Here is a 26,007-nt window from a genome sequence, read left to right as displayed (position 1 = left end):
TCATTTTAAATAAGCTGAGCAAAGGAGCTAAACTACAGGAACAAAATACCTTTTTAATCTTTGACTTTGTGAATTGTAAAATATTTCTGAACCTCAGATTCATTTGTGGTATTATCTAGTTAGCAGTGCTGGCAGCTGTTCAAAGTTTTAAAGTACTATAGGTCATGAATATTAAATGCTACAACAAGTTTACTGGAAGGAAATCCAAGTACATTTGTAAATGCACGGCAAACAGCCCCACAGTTTCAGTAAGGCTAAGAAACACTGTGATCAGAATCAGGTATCTTGCTGTAACTGGATTTTCACAAAGTGTAAGGTAAAGGATAGGACAGAATTATAAGAAAGTGGGAATACTGTCTGAAGAAGAATGGCATAAGCGTTGATTTAAAAACAAAAACCCAACAAATAAATCATATTGCATTCAGCGCAATCGATCTGAGGGTCACAACCTGAGTAGTCAAAACCTAGTCTAGAAACAAAGGATGGAGCCTGCAATCGATCTGAGGGTCACAACCTGAGTAGTCAAAACCTAGTCTAGAAACAAAAGGGATGGAGCCATAAACGGTAACAGATTCCACCAGTGCCATGCCCAGCAGTTAATCAAATACAAAAGCACATGTGGAATTGATGTGCAAATAACTCCAGGCTGCACATCTCCCCTTTTATGCGCTTCTACAAACAAAACAATCAGATGCACAGAAGCACCGTGTTTAATTTCTTTGGTATTCAGAGAGTGATGAACCAAAATACTGCAACAGAACATAAACTCTCACCTTTGGAAATCACTATCAAGATAAACTTTACAAATGGTTTGGCAATATGGAATGTTTGTTAGGTATGATCTGATCACCATATACAAATGTAGAATCAAGCTTAAGCAACAGAGAAGATGAAGGTAAATGTTATACCCCATGGGTAAAATCCATAGTCCACGTCCTCTTTGGCATTAAAACAAAAAAGCTATTTCTAGAAAGAGATGACTCATTTTTCCAAAGTGGCAGTGCTTACCATTTCCCTGTATAATAACATAGTCTTATCTTGTTTATGTGAACTAGAACCACAAAATTTAAGATAATGCACATCTTGGAAGCAACTGTAGCAAAATAAAAATAGTCATCTTTAGAAAAAGTCTTAAAGATCAAACCAAAAGGGTATCATTTCTCCAAATCTCAGCTATACTTAGAATTGCCACAGTGATTTTTTTTCATTCCCTTCCCTACTTTTCTTTCATTTCCCACCTGTAACCGAATAAGTGATTATGAGACTAATAAAAGGGGAAAAAAGACATTTTCACATTAAAACAGTTAACAGATGTTAAATAAGCACAGAAAATGGCTACTAGACAAGTAATGACTGATTCTGGGTAAGAAAAACATTGCTTTTACTGATTTTATTATCCATATACCTCCTAGAGTCATGGAAGCTTGTAAAAGAAATTGTGGGCAGATAAAACTCTAGTATTTATTTGCAAGGCTACTTTCAGTGTAATTCAAGGTCCCCTTCTCCTTGCTTTTTGACCACATAAAACTAAGTAAATGAAAGTAACATGAAGAATGCTAAAACAATCATTTGGTTAAGAGGTCAAGAAAATTTATTTTTCTGACTTCTGTGTCTTCCAATTCTACCTTACAGAACCCACTAACCCAGTAATGAAATTCTCACAATAACAGGAGTAAAGATTTCACTGTTTACATTACAGCCATGAATTTTTAAAAAGAAAGTTTTTAGTGTAAATTCAGTAATTTACAGAATGCCTACTATGCACCTGATGCCATACTACAGAGGTCAAAGACAACTAAGAACTACATTAAATAAAATCCTGAGGCTTAGAAACCCAGAATATTTTAAAATACTGTCTTTTGTTCACGTGTATTTCTGAAGACTTTTATATTTAATGTTTTTTGACAAATCTAACTATTGACAAAATTATAGTTTGTCAGTACTCAGCCATATAATTTCTTAAGTCATACTGCTTCTCTCAATAAGCAGTTGTTAAGTTAAATGTGTTAACATTTTAGTATACTAAGAACAGTACCTGCCAAGTATGAATACTCTAAGTGTTCATTAAATATTAAATAAAATATCTACTACATGCCAAGAACTTACTATTTCTTACATACTTTACCAAAGAAAAATGTAACTTTCAATTTGTTCTTTGCAGAACTGATAAAGTACTGTACATAACACAGATCAATGTGCCACTTGTAAGAAGTCAAAACTACCCAAATTCCATCATCTCAAGAATACTGTCTGGCCCAAATAGGGAATATTTGTTTTTTAATTAACAACTAATATTTCAAAAATAGGAGACATCACAAAAGAATTTGTTTCCCTAAAGAAATCTTAAGCTCTACTGAACAGAACCTGCATTTTTTAAAAATTGCTATTATGAGGTAGAAAGAAATAGTAGTGGTAGGACACCTCAGCAATGTAACGCTTTCTGCACGCCCCTGCCAGACTTTTGAGCTTGGAGAGCAGGACAAGCGTTTATGTAAGTGTTTAGAACCAAGCTGAGTACCCTAGCACACGTCTGTAATCTCCACTACTCAGCCAATTGAAGCAGTAAGATCACAAGTTCAAGGCAGCCTGAGCAACTCTGTAAGACTTTGTCTCAAAAATAAAAAGGAAGGGAGTATATAGCACAGTGGTAGAACACTTGCCTTTCATGTGTGAGGCTCTGGGCCCAATCCCCAGTACTACCACCACCACCACCACCACAACAACAACATAGTTCCACAGACACAAATGTAGTAGAAAAAGATGCTGAGTATTACTGTTAAAATGATAAAAATAGAAATTCTTGCCTACGAATGTAATAACTCCCAGCTTTACAATGGCACCCATTTTAAGACTTGGAGTATTTAATCAGTTCTCCAATTTGTATCATAAAGCTAAAACATTTGTGCACAGGAGTTTGCTATTCACATTTGAGTTATGTTTTAATAGAGCAAGGCAGTTTACATCATCATTAGGCAAACCCTAACCGGGATGCAAAGTTAACTGGTAAGATAATTAAGATGATTATTCTCTACAATTTCAAAGAGTCTTCTGAAGTCTTCTAATCCACTTCCTTCCGGAAGAATCTCTTCTAATTCATACCAGACATACAAATCCGTATGAATTTTCTGTAACTTGTGTTAACAATCTATACATTCTACAAACTTTTCAGTCATGAGATTCTAAATCAAAGTTTGTGCTAAAATGTATACACTTCAGTTTTGATAGACTTCTAAGCAGTTCATATTTTATAGGCTCTCAAATCACTATAAAAAAAGACTTCTAGAAATTTGTGCTAAAATGTATACACTTCAGTTTTGATAGACTTCTAAGCAGTTCATATTTTATAGGCTCCCAAATCACTATAAAAAAAAAGACTTCTAGAAGTTTATCATTTGGCCTCAAATTTCTTAAAAGTAAAAAATTACAAGTTTCATCAATTTTAAGTTTCTTTCAAATGCTGCAATGGGCACTCTAGCTTGTGCGTAACACCACAAAATTCATATAAACATCACAATTCCATGAAACAACAATAACTATCTCTCCACTTCCAGAGGAAAAGATACATCATAGGAACAGACCAAGTCTCGGGATCCTTTTCTACATCATATCCTTTCTGCCTCGCATTCATCTGACTTTCTATATCTGTTCATCTTCACACCTTCAGCATGCAGTAAAAAGACTGCTAGACAATCAGAAGTATGAATTCTACTGGGTAACCTTCACCTCAGCTAGAAGAGTGACTGAAAGTGCTAAGACTAGGGAGCAGCTCTCAGATGTACGGTCTGGCTGCCCCCACTGCTACCACAGCTGCTACCTGGTCTGCAAACAGGGATGGCCAAGATCAGGACAAGTCCTGTCACCTTAGAATGCTGAACCTTCAACAGAGCCAAGTCCTTTCCCATTAACCCTGTCTAAGGAGTTCCTCTGCTAGTGGCATTTCTTAACTTTATCAGGCAGCAGTTACATGAATAAGGTTGTCATATAAAACACAGAATCTGAGATAAACTTAAATTTCACAAAAACAAATAATTTTCTAAATATGTCATTCTACCTTTAAAAATCTAGAGAACTGATAATTTTTCAGAAAAAAATTTCAAAAAGACCCCGAAGCATGTCCTGAATTAATGTATAAAAACAGTGAGATAGTAAAATAGAAATTCTGTAAAACCACATTTTATAGGGTATCAACATGAGGTCCAAAACATTACTGAGCCTGCACACTGAAACAGATTGCAACTTACATAAAGATGAATTATTCTATTTGAATTTTCAGGAAAATAAGAAAGTGTGTTACTGTTGATGACATCATTCTAGGAAAAAACAATTATTCTCTCCAAATCTCCTTGAGAGAATTAAAACTGTTTGGAAGTGAAGAACTTAACTTTCAAACCATATGCTATTTCCAAGCATCAAACTTTACTCAAAGTTTTCTTCAAACTTTCAGCATTTAAATGAAATCACAGAAATACTTTATTAAGTTTATAGGGAGTTGCGTTCTAAGTGAAAAGCTTATATTTCCCACAGAGTAAAAGCACAAGAGTAATTATTGTCTATTAGGTGAACAAAATGGCCAACAAAAGTGTTTGTCTTTCTCCATTTTTTTCATTAATTTCTTCCTAATTCAATTTTGAGCAAAACTGGGAAGACAGAAAAATTAGTCAAATCTAGGAAAACTTAATGGCTGCCTTACAGCAAGTAACCAATATTTCATAATTCTTCCCTCCATAGGTGAAGGAGGCTGAGGAAGTTCAATTCACCAGTTTAAGACAAGCTTGGGTAACATAGCAAGATCTTGTCCCCTCCAAAAAAAAAAAAACTTCCTTTGTGTCCAAAAGGAAAGAGGAAGTTTGCCTAAAATGCTGAAGTTTCCAAACCCTGGCCAGATTCATTCTTAAATCAAACCAAAGGTGACTCTTCTGAGTGTCAGAGAAGAGGAGAAAGAAAGGCAGGCAGTTTCACAAGGGGCCCCTAGATTCCTCAATGCCTCCCTTAATGCTCCAGCAAATAACTACTCAGTCTCTCAGTGTATGTGCATCTCAAAGTGCTTCTGAGGCCATGAAATAAGGGAACTCAGAAGAATAAACATTAAGCCCACAGGCAAAGGTCTAAATTGGCCCCAGGGCAAAACTTTTAATAGGCACTTTCAATTTTGACTCTTCTTATACACTCCAACAAGGAAAAGGTGAATATGAGTCATTGTTTAAGAATTTAGCTTCCCAGTGCTGCACAGAGAAAGAGTTGCTTTCCAAACTCAGGAAAAGTAATGCTAACAAATGACAGAGGATTTCCCCTCTGTGGAGTCTAGCAGCTAACTCTATTATTGGCTGTTGTTTTTATAAATATATATTTTAGGCAATTTATTGGATTACACAGAATTTGGCAGAAATAATGAATTGAAAATCAATGAATAAAAATGGATATTCTTTGTAAGGCAAAATTAATTTTTCTACCACCTTTGAATGATGAAAATAACTTAAGAAACCTGAGAAATAAAACAAGCAGTGACTGAAACCCTGCTTAGCAGAGAAAGGACACTTCCACTTGCCCAAGATCAAAAAGGAACTTACTTTAAATTCTGCTTGAAGGGGAACAAATTTGCTTTTTAAATGGTGGCAAAGGACCAAGCAAGTAGATTACTCAGTAATCCAATGTTCAAGAGCCAACAATCACTTACTTTGTAAATGGCAGGTAAGAGCTGCTTCATTTTCAGCCTGTGAAAGACAAAGACATCATAAACCGCAGAGACTGCGAGAACAGTCACTCCTTGTTCCTTCCACAGCATGCTGCATCCCGCGCACAGTCCGGTGCCCAGGAACCAGCCCCAGGTCCTGGCTGAGTAGCCTCTTGTAGAACAGTGCTTAATGTAGCAGAGCAAGGAGAGGAGAAAGAACAGACTGGCCCCGACATCAGCCCGGCCCACGATTCCTGCCACTGCCTCTGTGTGAATGGGATGGGAAGCGAACATCAAGCCAGCCATGAATGTCCAGCATCCATCACCGAGGAGGATCTTGGAGAAGCTCGTGAAGAGGCCAGTGACAGCCGCATGCAACAGGACATTGACAAGATGGTAGCTCCAGGGATTCAAGCCTCCAATGGCATGGTTCAGACGAAAGGAAAGAGTGCAGAGGGGCCTGTAGGACTTGTGGCTGCCACTGTGTGTTAGAAGAGTCCCCCAAAAATCGTTGTAGAAAATGTGTGTCCATGGAGTTTCTCGGAGGAGGTCCTGATTAGTCTTGATAGCACGGCTAGAAGACAAAATGTTTTGAAAAATCAAATGTAAAACACAAAAATAAAATAAATTAAGTAATAAATAAAATGACCTTGCTGAGACACTGCCTTCCCCAGAAGTTTCCTTCTGATGTGGAGCTGTAAAGAGATTCCAACTGTGGTAATCTGACTTCAGATCCTCCCTCTAACGCTCACTAATACCACCATCAGGGAAACACTTATTTTCCTGGAAAGCTTCCTCCCTCTATGGAATGCAAAAACACAAAACAAAATAAATACAGGGTTTTTCCCAGTAACTTCAGCTTCAGTACGGCAGCTGCCAAACAACTGCCCTGAAAACTATAAGGCACACTGGCTAAAAATGCAGATTCCTAGCTCCAGGTTGATAGGAGGGGATGCTGGTGTAGGGACCATTTATAACCAGAACTGGTCCTCTATGAAAAAGTAAATTTTAGATCAAACATCAGTGCCTAGAGCAGTGCTTCTCATACACATATCACCTGGGGATCTTGCTAAGTAATCAGGTTTGGATTGAGCATGTCAGGGGAGAAGCCTCAGGCGGTGCTATAGCTTATATCTAGAGGTCCCTCCAAAGTCACATGCGGTCATAGGTGGGGCTCTTCAGATGTGGCTATATATAGGGTATGACACTGGGATGAAGGATGTGATGCTGGAATTGATTCAAGGTGTGATACTAGGATTAAAGGTTCCCCACCCTGCGTATGAGTGCTACCTGCTCTAAAGGCAGACAGCCTAGATAGAACATAAGGGACAAAAATAGGGGTAGCTGTCACTTGTCACTTGCTGAATGCTGCTTTGCTGCCTTCTGCTTGCCCTGCTTTGTCATGGACTCTTAGCTCCCCTACGATGCCCCTCTGTCATGCCACCCTACAATGGAGCCAGCCAACTACAGCCCGAAACCTCTACAACCTCTGAGCTACAATAACTTTTTCCTCCTTTAACTACGGGCCAGGTATTTTGTCTCAGCAATGAAAAAAGTAACTAAGACAGGTCGTATGTCTCTAACAAGCCTCAATGTGATGCTAATGCTCCTGAGAGCAGCCAATGCATAGAGTGCTTGGCAAGACTGGGCAGAAGGGCAGACCCCAGAGATTCCTCTCTTTCTTTGTAATATATCTCAGCATTTCTCATTTCTCAGCTCTCAGAGGTCTTACGATGACCTGTAGAAATTATTATGTCTGTTGATTTGAGAATTAAAAGTTCCAGGCTCGCACATCTGGTATTTCCAACGACACTTCAGGGTAGGCACTACCATTTTCTGAGTACTTGCTCTCTGCCAAGCACTGCACTGGACTTCTTGGCTACTTCTTCTCATTGAAACTTTAGAACACCATCGATGAGGTAAATACTGTTATCCACATCTCTCCAGTGAAAATCTATATTACAGATAAGAAAAACTAATCGCATTTCAAAGTTTGGAAAAATAAAACAGAGTTTCATGGCTTGTGCTTTTTTCATTATTCTGGGCTTCCAAAATGTGATGCACACATCACTGGAAGCATATGAAAAGATACACCCTATAAAATGTTAATGTTTATATTTAGTTTATGTGTATGAGCAAGAACATTAATTTTCTTATAAGTAATGAGTTTTATAGACGTTTCCTCAGAACGAAGCTGTTAAAAATTTAGAAGTCAATATAAAGACCGGAGTCGACACTGCTGATACTGCATATGTGGATATGGTGCACTCACTGAAAACAGCATGTAAATGACTCAGTTTAGAAGTTCCCAGGGAGCCAGGTGCATGTGGAGTGCTCTTTATCCATAGTGCACCTATCTCTCTATTTGCAGAAACACAAAAGTGGTGGGTACATGAGTTAGAATGTGTGACACAGTGACATTCCAGAACTAGAAAACTCTGGCCTGGTCTGATATAAGAGCTGTTCAAGGAAGTTCAGGAAAATGGAGCTGAAGATTATATGATGGGAGGTGGCCCTACTGACCTTTAGCTGTAGTTCCTTCCCCAGTTCTGCCCTCCATTATGAGGCAGCTGTGATTAAAACTTCAATATAAATCTTATCAAAATTCAGGTTGGAAAAGCCCTGATTGAGGGGCTAAGGGGAAACAAACATTCCTGAGTTCCAGCTCTGTAATTTACTGCCTGAACTTGAAAAAACAAGAAAATGCAACAGGGATTCGAACAGAATAAGAAACACAACCAGAGAGGCACAGCTAGTAAAAACAGGTAGTATGCCAGTTGGAATCAAATTACTGGGCAATGGTAATTTTCAATAGCTTCTCTGAGTTGCTTCTTAATTAACCTATCTGAGCTTCAGCTTCTGTGATAATAGTCAACCTTAATTGGAATCACTTAACAAACACTTGTAATTGTTCGTTTATCTTCTATATAGAGAAGCAGAGAACACTGTTTTGCAGATACGTGAGCATTCTCCACACCCTAGTAGAAAGGACATCTCTGCCCTATTAAGCTGCTATTATTAGAATAGACTGGGGAAGAAGTCTGGGGTACAATCGATAAAAAGTCCCATATTAAAGTCTGCTTGATCCTTAACTTCTGAAATTCAGTACATTTAGGTACATTTAGAATTAAAGCAGATCAATTAGATTACTATTTGCCAAATACCATGCATGCCTTTTTACATATATTGTCTATTTATGAGAACTAACTGACTAGCCAAAAAGCAGATCTGTTAAAATCATGTCTTGAAAATTTTGTTCCCCAATAACTAGTCTCTTTTTCCATATTAACAGAATTTTATTCTTTAGCTGAGTACATGGTTATCAGTTATATTTCCCTTGATGCTAAATTGGGTCATTTGACTAACTCTGGGCTACTATTCCAACAATGTGACCAAAAGGGAAATGAATACCTTCTTGCCCTGTCTCTGCCCCTACATCAGTCCTGCTACATGGAGCATACATGTAATAGCAGAGCTCCAACAGCCTCCTTGGCCATAAGGTGTCCTTAAGAGATAGGAATCCCATGACAAAACAAAGAAGACTGAAGGAAACTGAGCCCAATAGCATACCATCCCGAGGCTAACAACCTCCCCATTCTTACACATAAGAAGTAAACTGCTATCTTTTTCTAAACCATGATAGTCTGGGAGTTAAGTAGTGTCAACTGAACCTAGTCATAAGAGAAATCCTTTGTTAACAGAAGACTGACTAAATCACAGAAGTTTGATTTTCCATTTTGATTTTTCAAGTCTCCATGTATTGACTGTGCATTAAATGAATTTCCATATAAATTGGCTTTTAAAATATTAGAAACAGATGTTTTTCTGGCTCCATTAAATTAAAACACCCTGCTATGACATTCATCAAGAGTCGAACCCAGAAGTAATTGCTTAAGATGTGATGGGTTGTAATTAAAATTTAAAAGAAATATGAAAAACTGCCAAACTGCCAAACAGTGTTGTCAGAGAGAGCTGATTTTAAATAATTCAGAATGAAACTTAACTGGCTTCCACTAGACATCCTAGATATCGACGTGAATATCTCTAATATCAACAAATGTAGAACTATCAAAGCTAGGGCAGTGGAGAGTTCACTGGCAAAGCAGTCTGGGAAAGGTGGGAAGGAAGCACATTTTATTAAGCACAATACTTCACTCTTCCCATGGGAGATTCGAAAAGGATAGAGAACTGTCCTCCCTCACCAGTTTTTCTTTTCTTTTCTGACCCTGTTTTTCTACAAGCTATTAGGTCAGTACTATGACCAACTCTGTAAAGGCTTTTGGGGGGAAAAAACTTTAAAAATCTGTTTAAAGCCACTAGAATTTATTATCTTTATAGCAATAAGTCTTGTTAACCTGCAGCAGCCACAAGATATACTTCATCTCACACAAAATGAGGTTTTCAAAACAAAGAACAAAATTAATAAATCTCATAACTTCATTGTGAGAAAAAACTGAAGCACAGCTCTAAATTTATACCAAAGAAAATATTTAAAGGGCAAATGGTGTTTATAATGGTGTTATAAAAATGGAAGAACAAGCAAACACCTCACCTATGGGTAAAACATACTATACTAAGGAAGCCTTCTGAATTCTGACATTCTTTGGTGTTAAATTCTTAAGCAGGTTTTTATCTAACCAATGAATATTATGGCAAAAGAATCCAGTGTAGTAAACTATATTGGGCTTTAATATGTAAGTCATGTCACATATGTAAGTCAGTGATATCGGATACATTACACCACTGCAACACTATATTAAGAAATATACAGGCAACAACAAAAAAATGCCTTATGAGAACCTGAGTAATTGGCGAGAGGAGAAGTAAAAGTAGTCATTGAACACTAAGCATAATAGATTCTGATCCATTCGCATTTTCTTTTGCGAGTCCAAATAGAAATAGTAAAACCTCTTCTGTGTGCTATTTTGCAGCTAATGAAACACCTTAACACTAAACTAACTTTCATGCTGATATAATTTCTGAGGTTGCTTCTGTGAAGTGTTTAGTGTTGAAAATTCAGAGACAGTAAGCGATTAGGAAATTTTCCACTCTGGACAAAGCAAAGAAAATCAGAGTAGCAGATGGGAAAAATAAACAATTGTAGGCAGAATTCTCTAGAGAACACAAGGCTGGATTGTCTTTTGAAGCAAAAGGATACAGTCTCTGAAGTCTTCACAGAGGCCTTAACCTGTTTCCAGTTTTATTCATTTGTGGTTGGTTCTTTGTTTTGGTGCCTTATGATTTTTTTCCTTTAGGAAATGTTGACCAAGGCCAACATTTTAAAACTGACGTATGATGTGACATTGCCATCAAAACAGCCTTCTGTTTTTCTTATGCTATTTTTTCTGTCCACTGACCTTTGCAGTCACAAACACTCACACAAATAGTGACCATTAGCCCTTCAATGTAGAAATGACGCTCAGATTCTTCAAATGTCAAACGGCATGCTGTTCTGATATGCTTTTGATTGCTGTATTTGAAAGGTAAATAAAGGCCAACCTTTAAATTTTAAAAAGGTGACACTTTGCAATTCATTTTGCAAGAGAGAAAAATAGAGAGGCCTTGGTTACCATGTCCCACATCAGTGCTACCCAAACTGCCTCCACACTCAAGCTGGGCGGTGCAATGCCAGGTCAAAAAACTGACTTTGGAACCAAATGGACTCCTGTTCTCTGTGTAAAAAAGTTCCTTTGCCTCTCTGTGCCTTGGTATCCTCATCAGTAAGATAAAGATAAATGTACTTGCCTCATAGGACCACTGTGAGAAGTAAATTAATGAGCAAAAGGGACACTGCTATGCTAATACAATGTGTATGTGTAATGGGAAACATGCTTGTGTGTGAAATAATTTATGTAATACACATTAGCTGTTGTAACCATCAACTGCAAACAACTCTTGCTAGCCATCAATGCAAACAGGGTTGCTTTAATCGTGGATTTTTATTTACAACCTTCAAAATCTATGGAACATGGTCATGAATATTTCACTTAAAATTCACGTTAACTTTAATGACAGTTACATAAACAAATTGAGCACTTATCAAATGTTATCTTCCATCTTTAACACAGTACTCTTTTCATTCTCCTCTCTTCTTGACTACCTCCATTTACTTCTCCTTGGCTTACATCTCTCTTGCATGTCTCCTACCAAGTGTGAATGCATCTCTCGGACTTCTGTTCCCTGAGCTTTCTTTCCATACTCTCCCCACTGTGATGACCTCCACAATTGCAACTTAAGGGATGACCTCACCATCAAATCTTTGGCTGAGGTATTTTTCATGAGCCTAATGTCTTACACTGCCCACTTGATATTCATGCTGAAATGTAAGAATAATGGAATACTGGCTTTTCTAATACCAACTCTGTTACCTTCAGCCTCTCTAAAACTCTACTTCCTTACACTTGCTTATAACAAGCCTTCTCATAAAGGGTCCCATTAAAAGTCAAAGGGGGTAACATTACTTTAAGAAGTTTGAAAAGTGCATGGCCTTGTGTAATGGACACTTACTGAACTGCCAGACCTAATCTTCTCACTACTGATGTCCTCCTTTTCCTTCAGAGAACAGCCAATATTTATTCTCATTCCATATGGGTAGGGTGAGACTGCCCTTACCCTCTGAAACATGGTCATACAATTTGGCCAACTACTGCACTTTATTTTCCCATCTCCATCTCTGGCCACACGAGTGACATAGGAGCAAGCCAGACCAGTGTCAACATGACATCAATAATCAACTAGGAAAGGGCATCTTCTTCTAAGAATGACATAAAATCCTAGCTTTATCATAGAATTCCTTGAAGACAGAGCCAGCATGAAAGTGAATCCATCCGAACAGAAGCCAGATCAAGAAGACAAAGATTTGATAGAGTAGCTGGACCTAGTCTTGCCTGAAGCCATACTGCATCACTAAGTCTCCTAGTCATCAACTAGTTTGAGCTGCTATTCTTATACATGCAACCAAAACACTACCAAGTAATATAGCCCTATGTAATTATCATTACTAGTTGCCCTTTCAGTACTTTTTGCTTGGGAACATTGAATCCAAACTGGTCTTTCCCATAAACTGTAAAAGAAATTCAAGCATGGCTGAGCCAAGTGAGCCGCACACACATCTAGCTTGCTAGGGGATACTCAGGAGTTTGAGCATGCTCACTCCTGTATTGAGACTGGCTTAGAGCCAGCTGAAGGACATCCTGTTCCTCCTCTTCGCTGCCTCCATCACTCGCCCAAAAGATCACCTCATATAGAAATATGAGTGCATCAACCAATCATGTTATGCCCAGCATACAGTGTCCCTCCCCTTGCTCCTTGATTATACAAGCAATTGCTCTGCCTATTAAAAACTGAAGTGTTCCAGAAACCTTCCGGAGTCTGCTTGGTGATTCCGCGCCTCACCTTCCCCATGGGAACTTCAAAACCAGAGTAACTGTAAGACAACAAACAGACAAACAAGTGGCACCCAAAGTGGGGCTCTCGTGTATCAGGTAAATATTGAAGAGTTGGGTGAGTGATCCCCACAGGAGTACATGATGGGTAATCTTGCAAGTCATAATAAGCCAGTTCAGGCTACGTTACTGAAAGCCCTCTTAAGAACATGGGGTATGAAGGTCTCCCCCGCAAAAGACTCTTAAAAGAATTTTTGGGAATTGGTCCTTTAGATCTCTCCATGGATGGAGTCGGCCTACGTGGACAACCCAGAGGTCTGGGCGCCTGCAGTGCATAATGCACAGAGAGCTTCTTTCCCATAACCTCAGCAATAATTCAGAGTTTGGATCCCATATGATCGAAGCCTAGGAAGCATGGGTCTCGCAGGGCCCCTCTAATGACAAAGGGAAGACTCACTTCAGGGACAAAGCAGGAGGTGGCTCCTCCTCCCGGGGCAAAATGGAGGTTGTTGTTCCCCACTTCTGCTTTCTTCTTTGAGGCGGCCTCCACCCCTCCAATGGAAGATGAAGATTGTTCTGCCCCACCCCCCACCCCCATCGTCAGGAAGTACATCATCACAAGGAGGCCCCAACCATGAGCTCTGCCATCTTACTGATATCATGATTCCTCCTCTTCCTCGTCAGCTAGCGAGGAGCCCCTATCCTCCAGTGATGACGATCCTCGTTCCAATGATGCCTTCTTCTAAAACATGTTTAAAAAATCTAAAAAAAAGGACCCCACCTCTCTGGGCCTATCCCATTGCTGGGGTGGCACCCTAGATCCCCCATTCCCTCAAGGTTTGTAAAGACTTCCGTCAGGCAGCTCAAGACCATGGGCTCCAAAGCCCCTCTGCTCTACAACTGCTAGAAAATTTTCATGAAATGTTAATTGGCCCAAAGACTGGTTAGATCTTGGCCGTGCCTGTTTGTCCCCAGGGGACTTTCTTATGTTTAAGGCCATGTATAAAGATCAATGTGAACAACAAGAACGCCACAATATTGCCAATGGTGTCCCCATTACTCTGGCTATGCTCAGGCGGACTGGGCCCTATGAAGATGTCACCAGACAAGCCCAGCAAAATGCCATTTATTATGATCAAGTGCATAATTATGCTCTGGTGGCCTGATGCCACATGCCTATCACAGGAGGCACCCCTTCCATTGGTAAATTAATACAAATGCCTACTGAATCCTTCCCTGAATTCTACTATTGAGTCATCCAGACAGTACAACCCAAGGCTGTACATCCAGAGGCACAACAAGCTTTAATTAAAGAGTTCATTTTTGAGGGGTGTCACAATTCATTTAAATCGATCATCACCCATATTAAACACAAGACCCTTAATAATTGGATTTTAGCTACTACAGATATAGGGATCCCTGAACATAGTAATTAGGCCCTAGCTCAAGCACAGGGAACACCTAAGCCGGTCCCCAGACCCAGGTTAGTGGTCCTCCTTTGTGCTGCGCTCACCACCAACTCAGGACAAGCTACATCTGATCCCCCTTCTGTCACGCAAGTAAGGGCCCCTGTCTCTAACCCCCCTATTTTTGTTACAATGCACTGGAATTCTATTCTTCCCCATGTGTTTGACAACAATTCCAACTTTTACCCTTCCTTGATTGAGGCTTATTTTTCAACAGGCTCTCCTAACTCTCTGGAACTCCAAGGTACACCCTGCTTTGGTCTGTTTTACCAACGATGTCACTAATCTCACACAGCCCCCATTTTCATGTGTTTTCCTTCAAAGACTCGCTCATTTAGGGCAGAAATCAGTGTTAATCATGAATGAAAGACACCAATCTTCACACACCTCCTGCTGTTCCCCTATGTGCTGGCATTGTACTGCCGGACACCAATCCTCCCCCCATTCCCTCCAAACAGTGGTGCCACAGGATGGGGTGCTTCAAAATGATTACTACCTTCTCTGACACCCAATTCCAGCCTTATCTTAATCACACCTATAGCAACTGTGGCAACAGACCTTACTGTTTATGGGGACCCACTATCTCCTCTGGATTCATCGGATGTAAGCAGAATGTAGACTTCAGTCAAGTCAGCTGTTCTTCGCTTCAGGGGCCAATGCTTCCTTCAATGCCAATGCTCCCTTTTCTCCTACTAATACCTCTGCTTCTTTCCTCCCCAACAGTACTGGTTTATGTTCACAGCATGTCTTCCAATGCCATTTTTCTTCATTGTAACCAATTCCTCTCTCAAGCTCAATGATATTGTACTTGTCTCCACATGTGTCAATCCAGCCTTGTTTGCTAATAAAATCTGGTACTTCTGTTTTGGCAGCATCCCCTCCCCAGCAATTTGGTTACCCATAAATCTTACAGGTGAATGGCAAGAATCCGAACCCCTCTTTGATGTAATGCTTCACACACGACACCAGCGAGATTTAGGTGTAACTGCCACCACCGCCATGGTCATCTCCCTAACAGCCGCTTTAACTGCTGCAGCCACCACCTCCATTACCCTGCGTAACCAAATCATGACTGCTGCTGCCATTAACCAACTTGCCCATAATACATCCCTCGCTCTAGGACAAAGTGCAGCCCTATTTCAAGATGTATGAACTGCCACTCTTAACCTTCAAACTCAATTGGACCTGGTTTGGGAAAAACTACAAATATTAGAAACTAAAGTTCTAAGCAGATGCCACACAAATTATATTGATGTGTGTGTCACCCCATATGTCAGTAAAAATTGTAATAATTATAAAAATCTTTCAAATTATATATGGCATACCTGGGATCCCTACTATAGACAAAAATTATCACAACTAACAAAAACTCTTAATCAAATCAATAACACTTCAAGCTCTAGATATCATCACCTTTGACAATATCTGGGATACCATCTAGCAAGGGGTAATTACTAGATGGTCTCAAGTAATTGGGAAAAAGCTGTCATTCTATCCTCCCCTTATGTGCTTACTATATGTGGATTGATACTATTTTATTTCATCCTCAAGATAAGCCAAAGAGCTTCCTGTCGGTACAAATAAAGCTATACTAATGTAGTGCTTTTGGCCGAGGCAATGTAGTCAAAAGTACAAGGGGGAAATGTGAGAGAAACTCAAGCATAGCTGAGCCAAGTGCACCACACACACATCTCCTAGCATGCTAGGGGACACTCAGGAGTTTGAGCATGCTCACTCTCCTGCATTGAGACTGGCTTAGAGCCGGCTGAAGGACATCTTGTTCCTCCTATTCACTGCCTCCATCGCTCACTCAAAAGATCACCTCGTACAGAAATATGAGTGCATCAACCAATCATGTTATGCCCAGCATACAGTGTCCCTCTGCTTGCTCCTTGATTATACAAGCGATTGCTCTCCCTGTTAAAAACGGAAGTGTTCCAGAAACCTCCCCAGAGCCTGCTTGGTGATTCCATGCCTCACTCTCCCCATGGGAGCTTCAGAACCAGAATATGACAACAAACAGACAAACAACAACAATAAACTAACTCCCCCTTAATAATCCCCACGTTAAATACTATCATTATTCTATCGCTTCCAGTCAAGATTGTTCAGGGGCTCCTTCCCTTTTTGCTCCTGTATCTATCTTAAAATTGGTTAAGAACACTCTAAAGCATTTCAGGACATCAGAAAATATACTACATCCTGCAGGTTTCCCTTGAATGTGCATCTACCTTCCCTTTTCTACCACCCTCCAGGCTTTCACTACTTTCTGTGTGACTTAGCATGATTACTACAATTTCCTGATCATTTTTCTCTTTCCTTCATTAGGCCATAAGTATCCCTCAGGAAAGGAATTATGTCTTTCCTCCCAGTGTTCAATGCATGTTAGGCATGTAATAAATATTACTAAACTGAATTCAATAGCTATCCCTGCCTGTTTTCATTCTCACTTTGATCTATTACACATACTACAGATGGGAAAAGCTCCTAGTACAACTCTAACTCCACCCCTCATGCTAAAAATCCCTTACCATGCCCTATTTCTTTGCATAATAAACACCCTTCACAGCTCAGCATTCAGTACCTTCCTCTTTATGACTTCTGGGTCAATCTCTCATTACTGTTACATGCACATCCTACCATCAGCTAAGCTTCTTGGCCCACCCCTCATGCTAAAAATCCCTTACCATGCCCTGTTCCTTTGCATAATAAACACCCTTCACAGCTCAGCATTCAGTACCTTCCTCTTTATGACTTCTGGGTCATTCTCTCATTACTGTTACATGCACATCCTACCATCAGCTAAGCTTCTTGGCCTCTTTTCCAAGGCTCATACCATTTCTTTCTTCCTGGCTTGTTGTCCTTCAGCCATTGCATCTTCCCAAATGTGATTCAGCCCCCCACCCTCCTATTAGCTTGAAAACTGCTATCGTCCCAAACCCTTTCCTATATATTTTTGCAGAATATATTTAGTTTTGACTTTCAGTACTGACGTATACCCATTAATACTCACTGCATACTACAAATACTAAGGATCTTAGATGAAGTGTGAGGATAGTTCAGAAGGAAGAAGTGTATACATTGAAAGTGACACACAGGTATTTTTAATATTCCCTCTTCCACCCCCTAATGAGAATTATTGCCCAATAAAATAGGTTGATTCTGTAGTAGAAAAATTACATGCACTCACTCATTTATTCACCCATTCAGTAGTGGAATAGTCACTGCAAAGATCACTGCAATGGTTTGGTCAGCAAAGTAGATTCCTCAACTTGGAGAAACATTCAATCTACTAGATGAGTAAGTTTACAGGGAATTTCACTACTACAGCATTATAAATATTGCTCTAACACAAACACTGACTGCTAATAGAGAACATAAAAGGGGCTCTTTCCATCTTAGATCAAAAGCTTACTGTGTAAGGAGTTAAATGAAGGAGTAAGGGAGTTGTGGACTTGTTTCCAGGGCAACCGTCAATATTTTCAAAGAACATAGGCCAGGAGAAAATGTGGTAAATTTGAAAGTACACCAGTTCAGTTTGATTGGAATGACTTCTAAGGGACAGAGCAGCAGGAGTCAGTAGTATTGCTCTGTTTGTGTACTGCTGTCAGTCTCAGGGAGGAAAAGAATTGGGCTGCACATGAATGTTCCCAATAATCTGCAGGTGTGACTCATCTTGCTGGGATTTACTTCCTCATCACACTAACTCCTTACAAGTAGGAAAAGCATTTTATTTATACTTGGGATCCCAGCACAGAGTAGGCACTCAATGCACACTCGATGAACTGAATTTTAATTAGCGATGATGCATACTGATAAACCACATTTATTTATGGGAGAAATATCTAGATTGCTTTTAAGTACATGGGGAATTCTCACTTTCATCCAAAAAGTAGTTCACTCACTTTGGGCACTAACCTCTGCTCACACAATGATAATTAACTGTGAAACCCATCATGTTAATTGGCTTACCCAAATGTCTTTGGCACTCATTTGCTACTTAACCTATAATCCCTTCATTACAGCTCCTCTTCAGGGATAAGCCATTATATTTAGAAAGCTCCAGTTAACATACAAACACTTGGCTAGAAAAGTAAGGAAACATAGAAAAATACTGTAATACTTTAAGACTGTCTTAAAGTTCAGGGATAAGCAATGTATTTCAGATTCCTAAGGGGACCCAAGATAAGGTAAGTGATAGGGCTGGGATGCTGGGGACAGTGCCATCTACAAATCATGGAGACAATGGAAAGTACTGGACTTCAGGAACACCTGTAACACTTTGCTCAGTGTGCTTGTTTCCATTTTGATCTCCTCCTAGGAGGAAGAAATGATAACTTCATAGGCCTGATATTAAATGAAAAGAAGTCACAAGAAGCAACAAGAAGCCTGTTGTCAGTCAAATATTCAAGGGAGAAGGCCCCAAGTAACTGCTTGTTTAGTGAAAAGGGAAATCTAAGAATTTAAGCCTTGCAACTGATGGAATATTTTTGGGGGGTTTGGGGTTTTTGTTTGTTTTATTTTTGTATCAGGGATCAACTTGGCTCCTTGTACTACTAATGGAATATTTTAATAGATTTTTCTATACTTTTAGAAGTTTTTCCTGTAGGCAGTAAAAGAAGTTTATGTGTTATACAGGCACAACCATCCTGTCCTAGCCCTCAACGTTTCTCCAAAAACCAAGTCAAATTTTAATTCAAAGATGGCTCTAGGATGTGAGGGTGATCTGGCTGCAACATCTGTCACCCCATTGATTGCCAGAGCTGATTCGGCTGATCTGATGGCTAGGCAGGTGTCCCCTTCCTCCCTCACCACTCTATGTGCGTCCCTCCCGGAGCTGCATGCTCAGTCAAGAGGAGGAACACTCCTGATAAAAGAGGACCGTTTGCTCGGTCAAGGGTGTATGAGTAGCTGCACTCCCCCGCTAGAACCTCCAAACAAGCCCTCAAAGATGGCTCTAACTACAACTGAACAAAGCTTCCAAGCTGGTGGCGATTCAAGCTCCTAGAACTTCCATGGATAAGGGAGCTCCTTCCCCATCCCAAGAATTCTCCCAGACACTGTCTCCTCTTACTGGAAGAAATTATAGAGAACAACTATGGTCAGTATTTTAAAGTGTTTCTAGTTCCTCAGATAAATCATATTGTCATTTTGAAAATTTCTTCAGGAACTGCCCATAAAAAAACTTTAAGTATCCCCAATAACTAATAACCCATGTATAGGAAAGCTTATCATTTAAAATTAAAATGTTATTTACCCAAAGATGCTTTCAACATTATTTATGTGAAAAGCATTTAGCAAGATTAAGGCAAAAATTAACAACATGAAACTATCAGAAATATCACACTCCAAACATCTAATTTCACTGATTAAAAGAATCCTCAAACTTTATATAGTCCTTGGCAACTTGAAATACTTTTCACTGCCTTGCAATCTGCATGACGGAAAATATCATTATCTGCATTGGTCATTATATCCATACAATGCCTTCTTCCCCTTATAATAAACTGAGTTAGAGTGTCAACTTAAAAACTTAATGAAAATATCATTTCCTAATTTTCTAAACTCGAAATTAATATCACAAGAAGCATTATGCAGCTTCCTCACACTCAATTTAAATCAAATATATGAATCATTTTAGAATAGTAGTTTATATAATTTATGAATAAATTTATAGGTTTTCATACATTCATAGATACAATATTTTTATTTTAATTGACTTATTTTATTCTCTTTCACCTACAATAGCATCTTGAGTGTGTTCTTACAAAGTGCAATTTGCTCCTCAGTTTTTCTATATTAAATTGATTATAATCTCTGATTATTTAAGAGCTATAATAAATATCAGATTAATTTTTTTTTTTACAAGTCCAATGCTTTCAAAAATGAATGGGTTCTAGGGAGGGGGATTTAACTCAGTGGTGCCACCATCTGCCTCCCAAGTGCAAGGTCCTAAATTCAATTCCTGGTTACAAACAAAAAAATGAAGGGATTCTATCACATACTAGATTCCCAGAGATAGAACGTAAGTGTAACCATCAGATTCCAAGAGCACCTACTTTGCACACGGTCATGTTTTATGTGCTTTTACAGAATAAAAGAGGATGTAATCACTGTACTTAAGAATCTGGTTATCCAACTCCACACACTAAATGGCACATGGGGCAAGCTGAGAATATCCTAGTTAGTTAAATACCTGTCTGAATACATAAATGTGCTGCACAAATCTCAAAACAGATACACTAAAGTACCTAATTTCCCCAACCTCCCAAGAACTATGTTATTTTTCTAGTATGTTATTTTTCTAGTAAGTCATATCCTCGAGGAGGAGTCATAATCTTCACATAAGGTGAGTGGGAAAAGTGCCTTCTGGCTAGAACCACTGCTCATGAATCCGCTAAGAGTCCCCAGCAAGAGCATTGCCAGATCATGAAAATTAGGGAGAAATTTTTTAAAAACAGAAACTAAGAGTCTCTATGAAAAGAAACATTGGGATGGGAAGACATGCACAGTGCATTATCCAGATGCTTAGCTTACCTGCCGACCTAATTACTGTCTTTTCTGAATTAAGCCTTAACCAAATCACCTTTCTTCATCCACACCTCTTTCAGCCAAACAGAACAGCAAGAAGCATATTTTAGCCAAATGTTTGCAATGATCCTTCACATTTTCAACGTAAAATTCTCCACGTTGCCCATGTATCCCTCACAGTTATTTCCATTGTAGTACTACCTTATATTTGTATCATTTTACAATTTACAAAACATGCTCATGTTTGTGACTTCGTGACTTTCTTCAGACCTCATTGTGGTTCTGAATAAGCAGATATAGACAGATGTGGGGGTGGAGGTATTCAGAGTCTTCCTGGGGCTATCAGCTCAGTAAAGATGAGAGAAATCACTAAAATCCTGGTCTCAACTTCTCATTTATTACCCTCCCTATTTTTGGTTGCATGATCCCCACCCCCATGCATATCTTGAGGTACAAATCCTTAATACCTCAGAGTGTGACCATGTTTTGAAATAGGGTCAATTAAAATGAGGCCATTTGTGTGGGTTCTACTTCTGTCTTATCAGTGCCCAAGTAACAAAAGAAAATCTGGATGCAGAAAGATATGAGGGATACGTGTGGCACACAGAGGAAAGATCGATGTGAGGACAGAATGGCCAGGCCATCTGCAAGCTAAGGACAAAGGCTACAGGTAAAACCAAACCTGCCAGTCCCTTGAGAGTCTGACTTCTAGCCTCCAGAACTGTGAGAAAATCAATTTCTGTTGAATATGCTATGTTTTTATGTGGGCCCTTGCCAATTCATACACAGTATAACATAAGGACAATCATATACAATTACATACTCTATCTACTATTTATCTTTGGGCATTTCAAGGGAACTACATTTCATGTTTCACAGACTGGCCGCGTTTCTCCAATATTTTGTTTCATGCTCCATTTTTGCTGATGGGCTGAATTGCTTTGTGAGTATAAATAGGGCTTAAGAGTTATCTTATTCTCAATTGTGCTAGAAATTTGTCCAGGTTCTTACCAGAGGGGGCAAAACTTCTGATCGAGCCAATGAGGCCAATATGCAACAGCTTTTTTACTAACTAAACTGACATAATAAAACACCAGTGCTACCTCATACTTACAACAAGAATGACAAAGTTTACTAAGCACACACATTATCTCGTTTTACCCTCATGATAGTGCCACAAACTGGAAAAACTAAACTGGAGGGTAAGTTAATTAAAGGGAAGCCCACATTTAATAAGAGGTAGAAAGAACTATCCTTCACACTACTCATTTTAAACTTCAAACTACTCCATTTAAGCTTCAAAGCAGCCCACTCCTCCACATGCACAATAAATCTCCAGCAAGAAGTGTTGGGAAGGCAATTTGAAAGTAAAATCCTAGACTATTATTGCATTTTGTCTGGAATCCATATATCTGCCCTCAAGACTCAATAAAGTCATAAAAATGCTTTTCTACCATATTCTTTTAATTTTTGTATTTCCAAAAGAAAGTCTTCTTTTAACATTAAGGAATCTTGGAAAACGTGAGTCAAAGGAAGGTGTTAGTTGTCTTCCAGTGATGGGTGAAAGAGGCAGCTTTATAAAAGCCCCAAACTAACCTATAATTTCATACTACAGCATCTAATAGAAAACATATTCTGGCAGAAACTGTGCTGCCTGCATCTCTTTTCAGCTATAAAATAGTTATACACACACACATACATCTGAGAAAGATCAGACTTTGAACATAGAGCAGCAACATACATACAAAACATGGGAAGTTTCACCAGGGCTGCCCATGATGACAGGATACACAGACATCCCTACAATAAAATCAGCCTCATAGCTAAATCAGAGTCTTTTTGGATATAGGAATATATGAGGCCTGATGAGAAACAGGCAAGGAGAAAAACACTCTAATTTAAAACTAACACAGATGAGCCTACACAAAGTAACCAAACATTTGGTCTACAAACCTCCAGCAACTCTCTAAAGCTAGCTGTCATGGAAGACGAGAGATATTTCATGTGAAAATGAAGAAAAAAAAAAGTTATTAACTCCACGATTAAAATTTTCTGCCATTCCAATACATAACATTGTCTAAACTTTGTCATTCTTTGACCAACATTCAATAATCAAGAAGAAGTAAATTAAATCTCAGCAAGTAATGATACTTTTTTGCTCTATTGTCTCTTAAATAAATCCCATGGTAGGAACTCAATATACACATGCTGAATGGTATGTGAGAACTATCAGCTCTTTTGAATTTCAAGCTATGAACAAATTATGAAGCACCAACATGTCTTTTTAAGAATAGTAGAATGTTAAGACTGTTATATTTTACTCTTTTAATGACTCCAAAGTCACATACTTAGAACAGTTGGATAGGTGTAATGCTTCTTTTTAGCACTCTACAAGTACAACTGCTAAATTGACCAATCACCATAAAATTGAAATTCCCAATCCAGGACCATGAGATCATTTTTATTCAATATTGACCACCACTGCTTCAATAAATATAACTTCTGTTATCCCAGCCATTGCCAATAAAAGAAAATTTTCCAACATACAAGTAACCATGTTAATTAAATTCACAATGCATGAAATAAACAAGCAGAATTTAAGAGTGGAAGATGGTATTCAATCAGAGGAATCTAAGCATAACATCTAATTTTTCAGTCCCATCTGTGGGGGGGAAAGGATATTACATTCATCTTTTATCTGAGACAACTGCTAAAATTCATGAAAAGTGTTAAACATGCACACACATTCTTTTCAGTTAGGAAACTTTTGATTGAAATCATTTCTCTTGGCTTTACTAGCTGGATGATTCAGTTTTCTCATCTACAAACTGCTGTCAGTGGAGAAGATTATGATAGCTAGGTTAATTCCAAAGAATAGTACCTGACACATGGTTACGAAATAATTGTCCTGTTCACCTGCCTCACCAGCATGCCATAGAAGAGTGCTTTTTTTAAAATGTCAGTCCATACCACTACATGTAGCAATCAGCTGATGCTATCATTGATCTTTTTTCTTAGCATATTCTCTAGAACCTCTCTCTCCTCCTCTCTCTCCCATTGCATCCATATGAAATTATGCTCATCTTAATCATAAATTAAGCCCATAAGCTAATTTAACTGCACACAAATGATATTCATAGCAGTATAACTCAACCAGCAAGCAGATAACTGAAAGGTTAAGAGCACTGATCAAAAAGCAAAGAAAGAAAGAAAAAAAATGTCACAGGACATCCCTGTAAGTAATAGGACTTATATATAGTTCACAGCCTGATTAGGACAGTCTAAGAAACTGCCTCATTATGAGTAAAAATTACACACTTTCACGCAAGCTGTGACTGTGTGTATTTTTCTGACTAAAGGTCATCTTTTCTAATAAAACAACTATAATGTGGTCTGCAAGTTGAGTTTTTTTCCCTAAATCTAAAGTGTATTTTTTTCTTGCATGAAGTTGGAAAATAATTAGTCCAACCATTTGGAATCACACGTTATCTAGTATATTTTCAGAGAACAATTTCTGAACAATAAGTCCATACTAAATCTCTTTGCTAGTAAAAAAAAAAAGCAACATAAAATTTGAAAATGACCTCTTTATTGTCTTCTCATATAAGCTAACCCTATACAGGAGGACCATAACTGGACTGTAATTGTGATGTCCTAAAATACAACCTAAAAGAGTTTAAGATCAGAAATGTGATCACTCTGTGGAAAAAGGCAATGACATGCACTCTACCAGGGTCACTGTACTCAGAGTAGATGGGTTTTTGCACTGAAGAACATTAAAAGTTGCCTTTCGAAGGATAACAGAACAGAAATACTCAAATGCTGTACTGGTCCTGTCTTCTAATGGTTTCCTTTCTAAGGGCATCCTGGGGTGAAGTTCAATCTTTCTAATGGGAATAAAACTGCACTCCAACTTGCCAAGGGCATTTACTACTTTAAAAAGAAACTCCAAAGTCTGCTGTCTTTAAAAGGCAGTAGGTCATTGGGAAAAGTCATTTTTCATAGCTCTAGTGCACTGGCATTCTGCTTTTAGCTGGCCACAGTGATAAGGCACACAGTCTCAGTAACTGAATCACCTTTCTTTAATTTTTAATGCCAGTCCACTTCACAGCTCCCAAGAGGAAATAATGACTTCTTACGGTGTCATACATGGCTTGGACTGTGAATATGCATGCATTTTGACAAAACATGGAGAAAAGAATCCATCAACTACTCATTTTAGGTGAATACTGGATAAAGTTTACCAAAGTAAAACATAAAGTCACCTTCCTATTCATCTCAAAGTGAAAGAAAAGAAGTTGTAACAACCTCATCATTGTCACCCTGCAGAAAATCTGAAGTAAAAATAAAACACCTAGAGGAGACACGTTTTTTATTTCCCCTTCTGAAAGTGCACACAGGTATAAGCATGTTTAAATGGCCATGGATTCGTCTGGAATGTGAAAGACCACGGGGTTCACACATATAAAGATCAATAGTTGTTTCAGAAATTAACTATACCATATCTTAAACTTATACATAAATTCTAAACTGATCCAGGTGTTATCATTGGGGTGGAAGCAGATGCAGTGTTAGCACATTAAACTGACTCCAGCTCCAGCACAGCCTAATAGGCTCCACATGCTCAAAATGATCATCTTAGTAGGAAGTGCACTCAACCAGAAGTCTGACTTTCAAACAGAGCAAGTTTCATTATCGACATTATGCTCACACACAACTACTTTGGGACTATAACCGTTTCTATACTGATTATGAGCATTAACAATTTTGAAGGAGGGAAATGATAGTAGGAGATTAATTTGGCATTAAGAGTAACAAAGCCACAGTTATCACAGATGTGTGATAAGATACCAATGTTATCTTCACAATAAAGTCAGCACTGGTTGTACCAGCTGATCTTTATCTTGTGACTTTATGTGGACTCCAAAGTGTCTAAAGCAGAAGATAAAAGTTT

The 26,007-nt window shown here is 38.7% G+C and overlaps 1 protein-coding gene across 5 annotated transcripts in view; it reads right to left on the bottom strand.

Annotated features, from left to right (window-relative positions):
* Tmtc2 (transmembrane O-mannosyltransferase targeting cadherins 2) overlaps positions 1–26,007 on the bottom strand; it is a 384,756-nt gene that overhangs the window by 218,806 nt on the left and 139,943 nt on the right. For all 5 annotated transcript variants that reach the window (XM_010610162.1, XM_010610177.2, XM_033763823.1 and 2 more), the window contains one exon: positions 5,675–6,245. In XM_010610162.1, coding sequence (XP_010608464.1) covers positions 5,675–6,245 — 571 coding nt within the window. The remainder of the gene's footprint in view (positions 1–5,674; positions 6,246–26,007) is intronic.

This window comes from Fukomys damarensis, unplaced genomic scaffold (assembly GCF_012274545.1).
Source record: "Fukomys damarensis isolate Sample0158 unplaced genomic scaffold, DMR_v1.0_HiC HiC_scaffold_15, whole genome shotgun sequence".
Taxonomy (NCBI): domain Eukaryota; kingdom Metazoa; phylum Chordata; class Mammalia; order Rodentia; family Bathyergidae; genus Fukomys; species Fukomys damarensis.
Note: the sequence above shows the minus strand (reverse complement) of the source record. Positions and strands in the feature narration are given on the sequence as shown.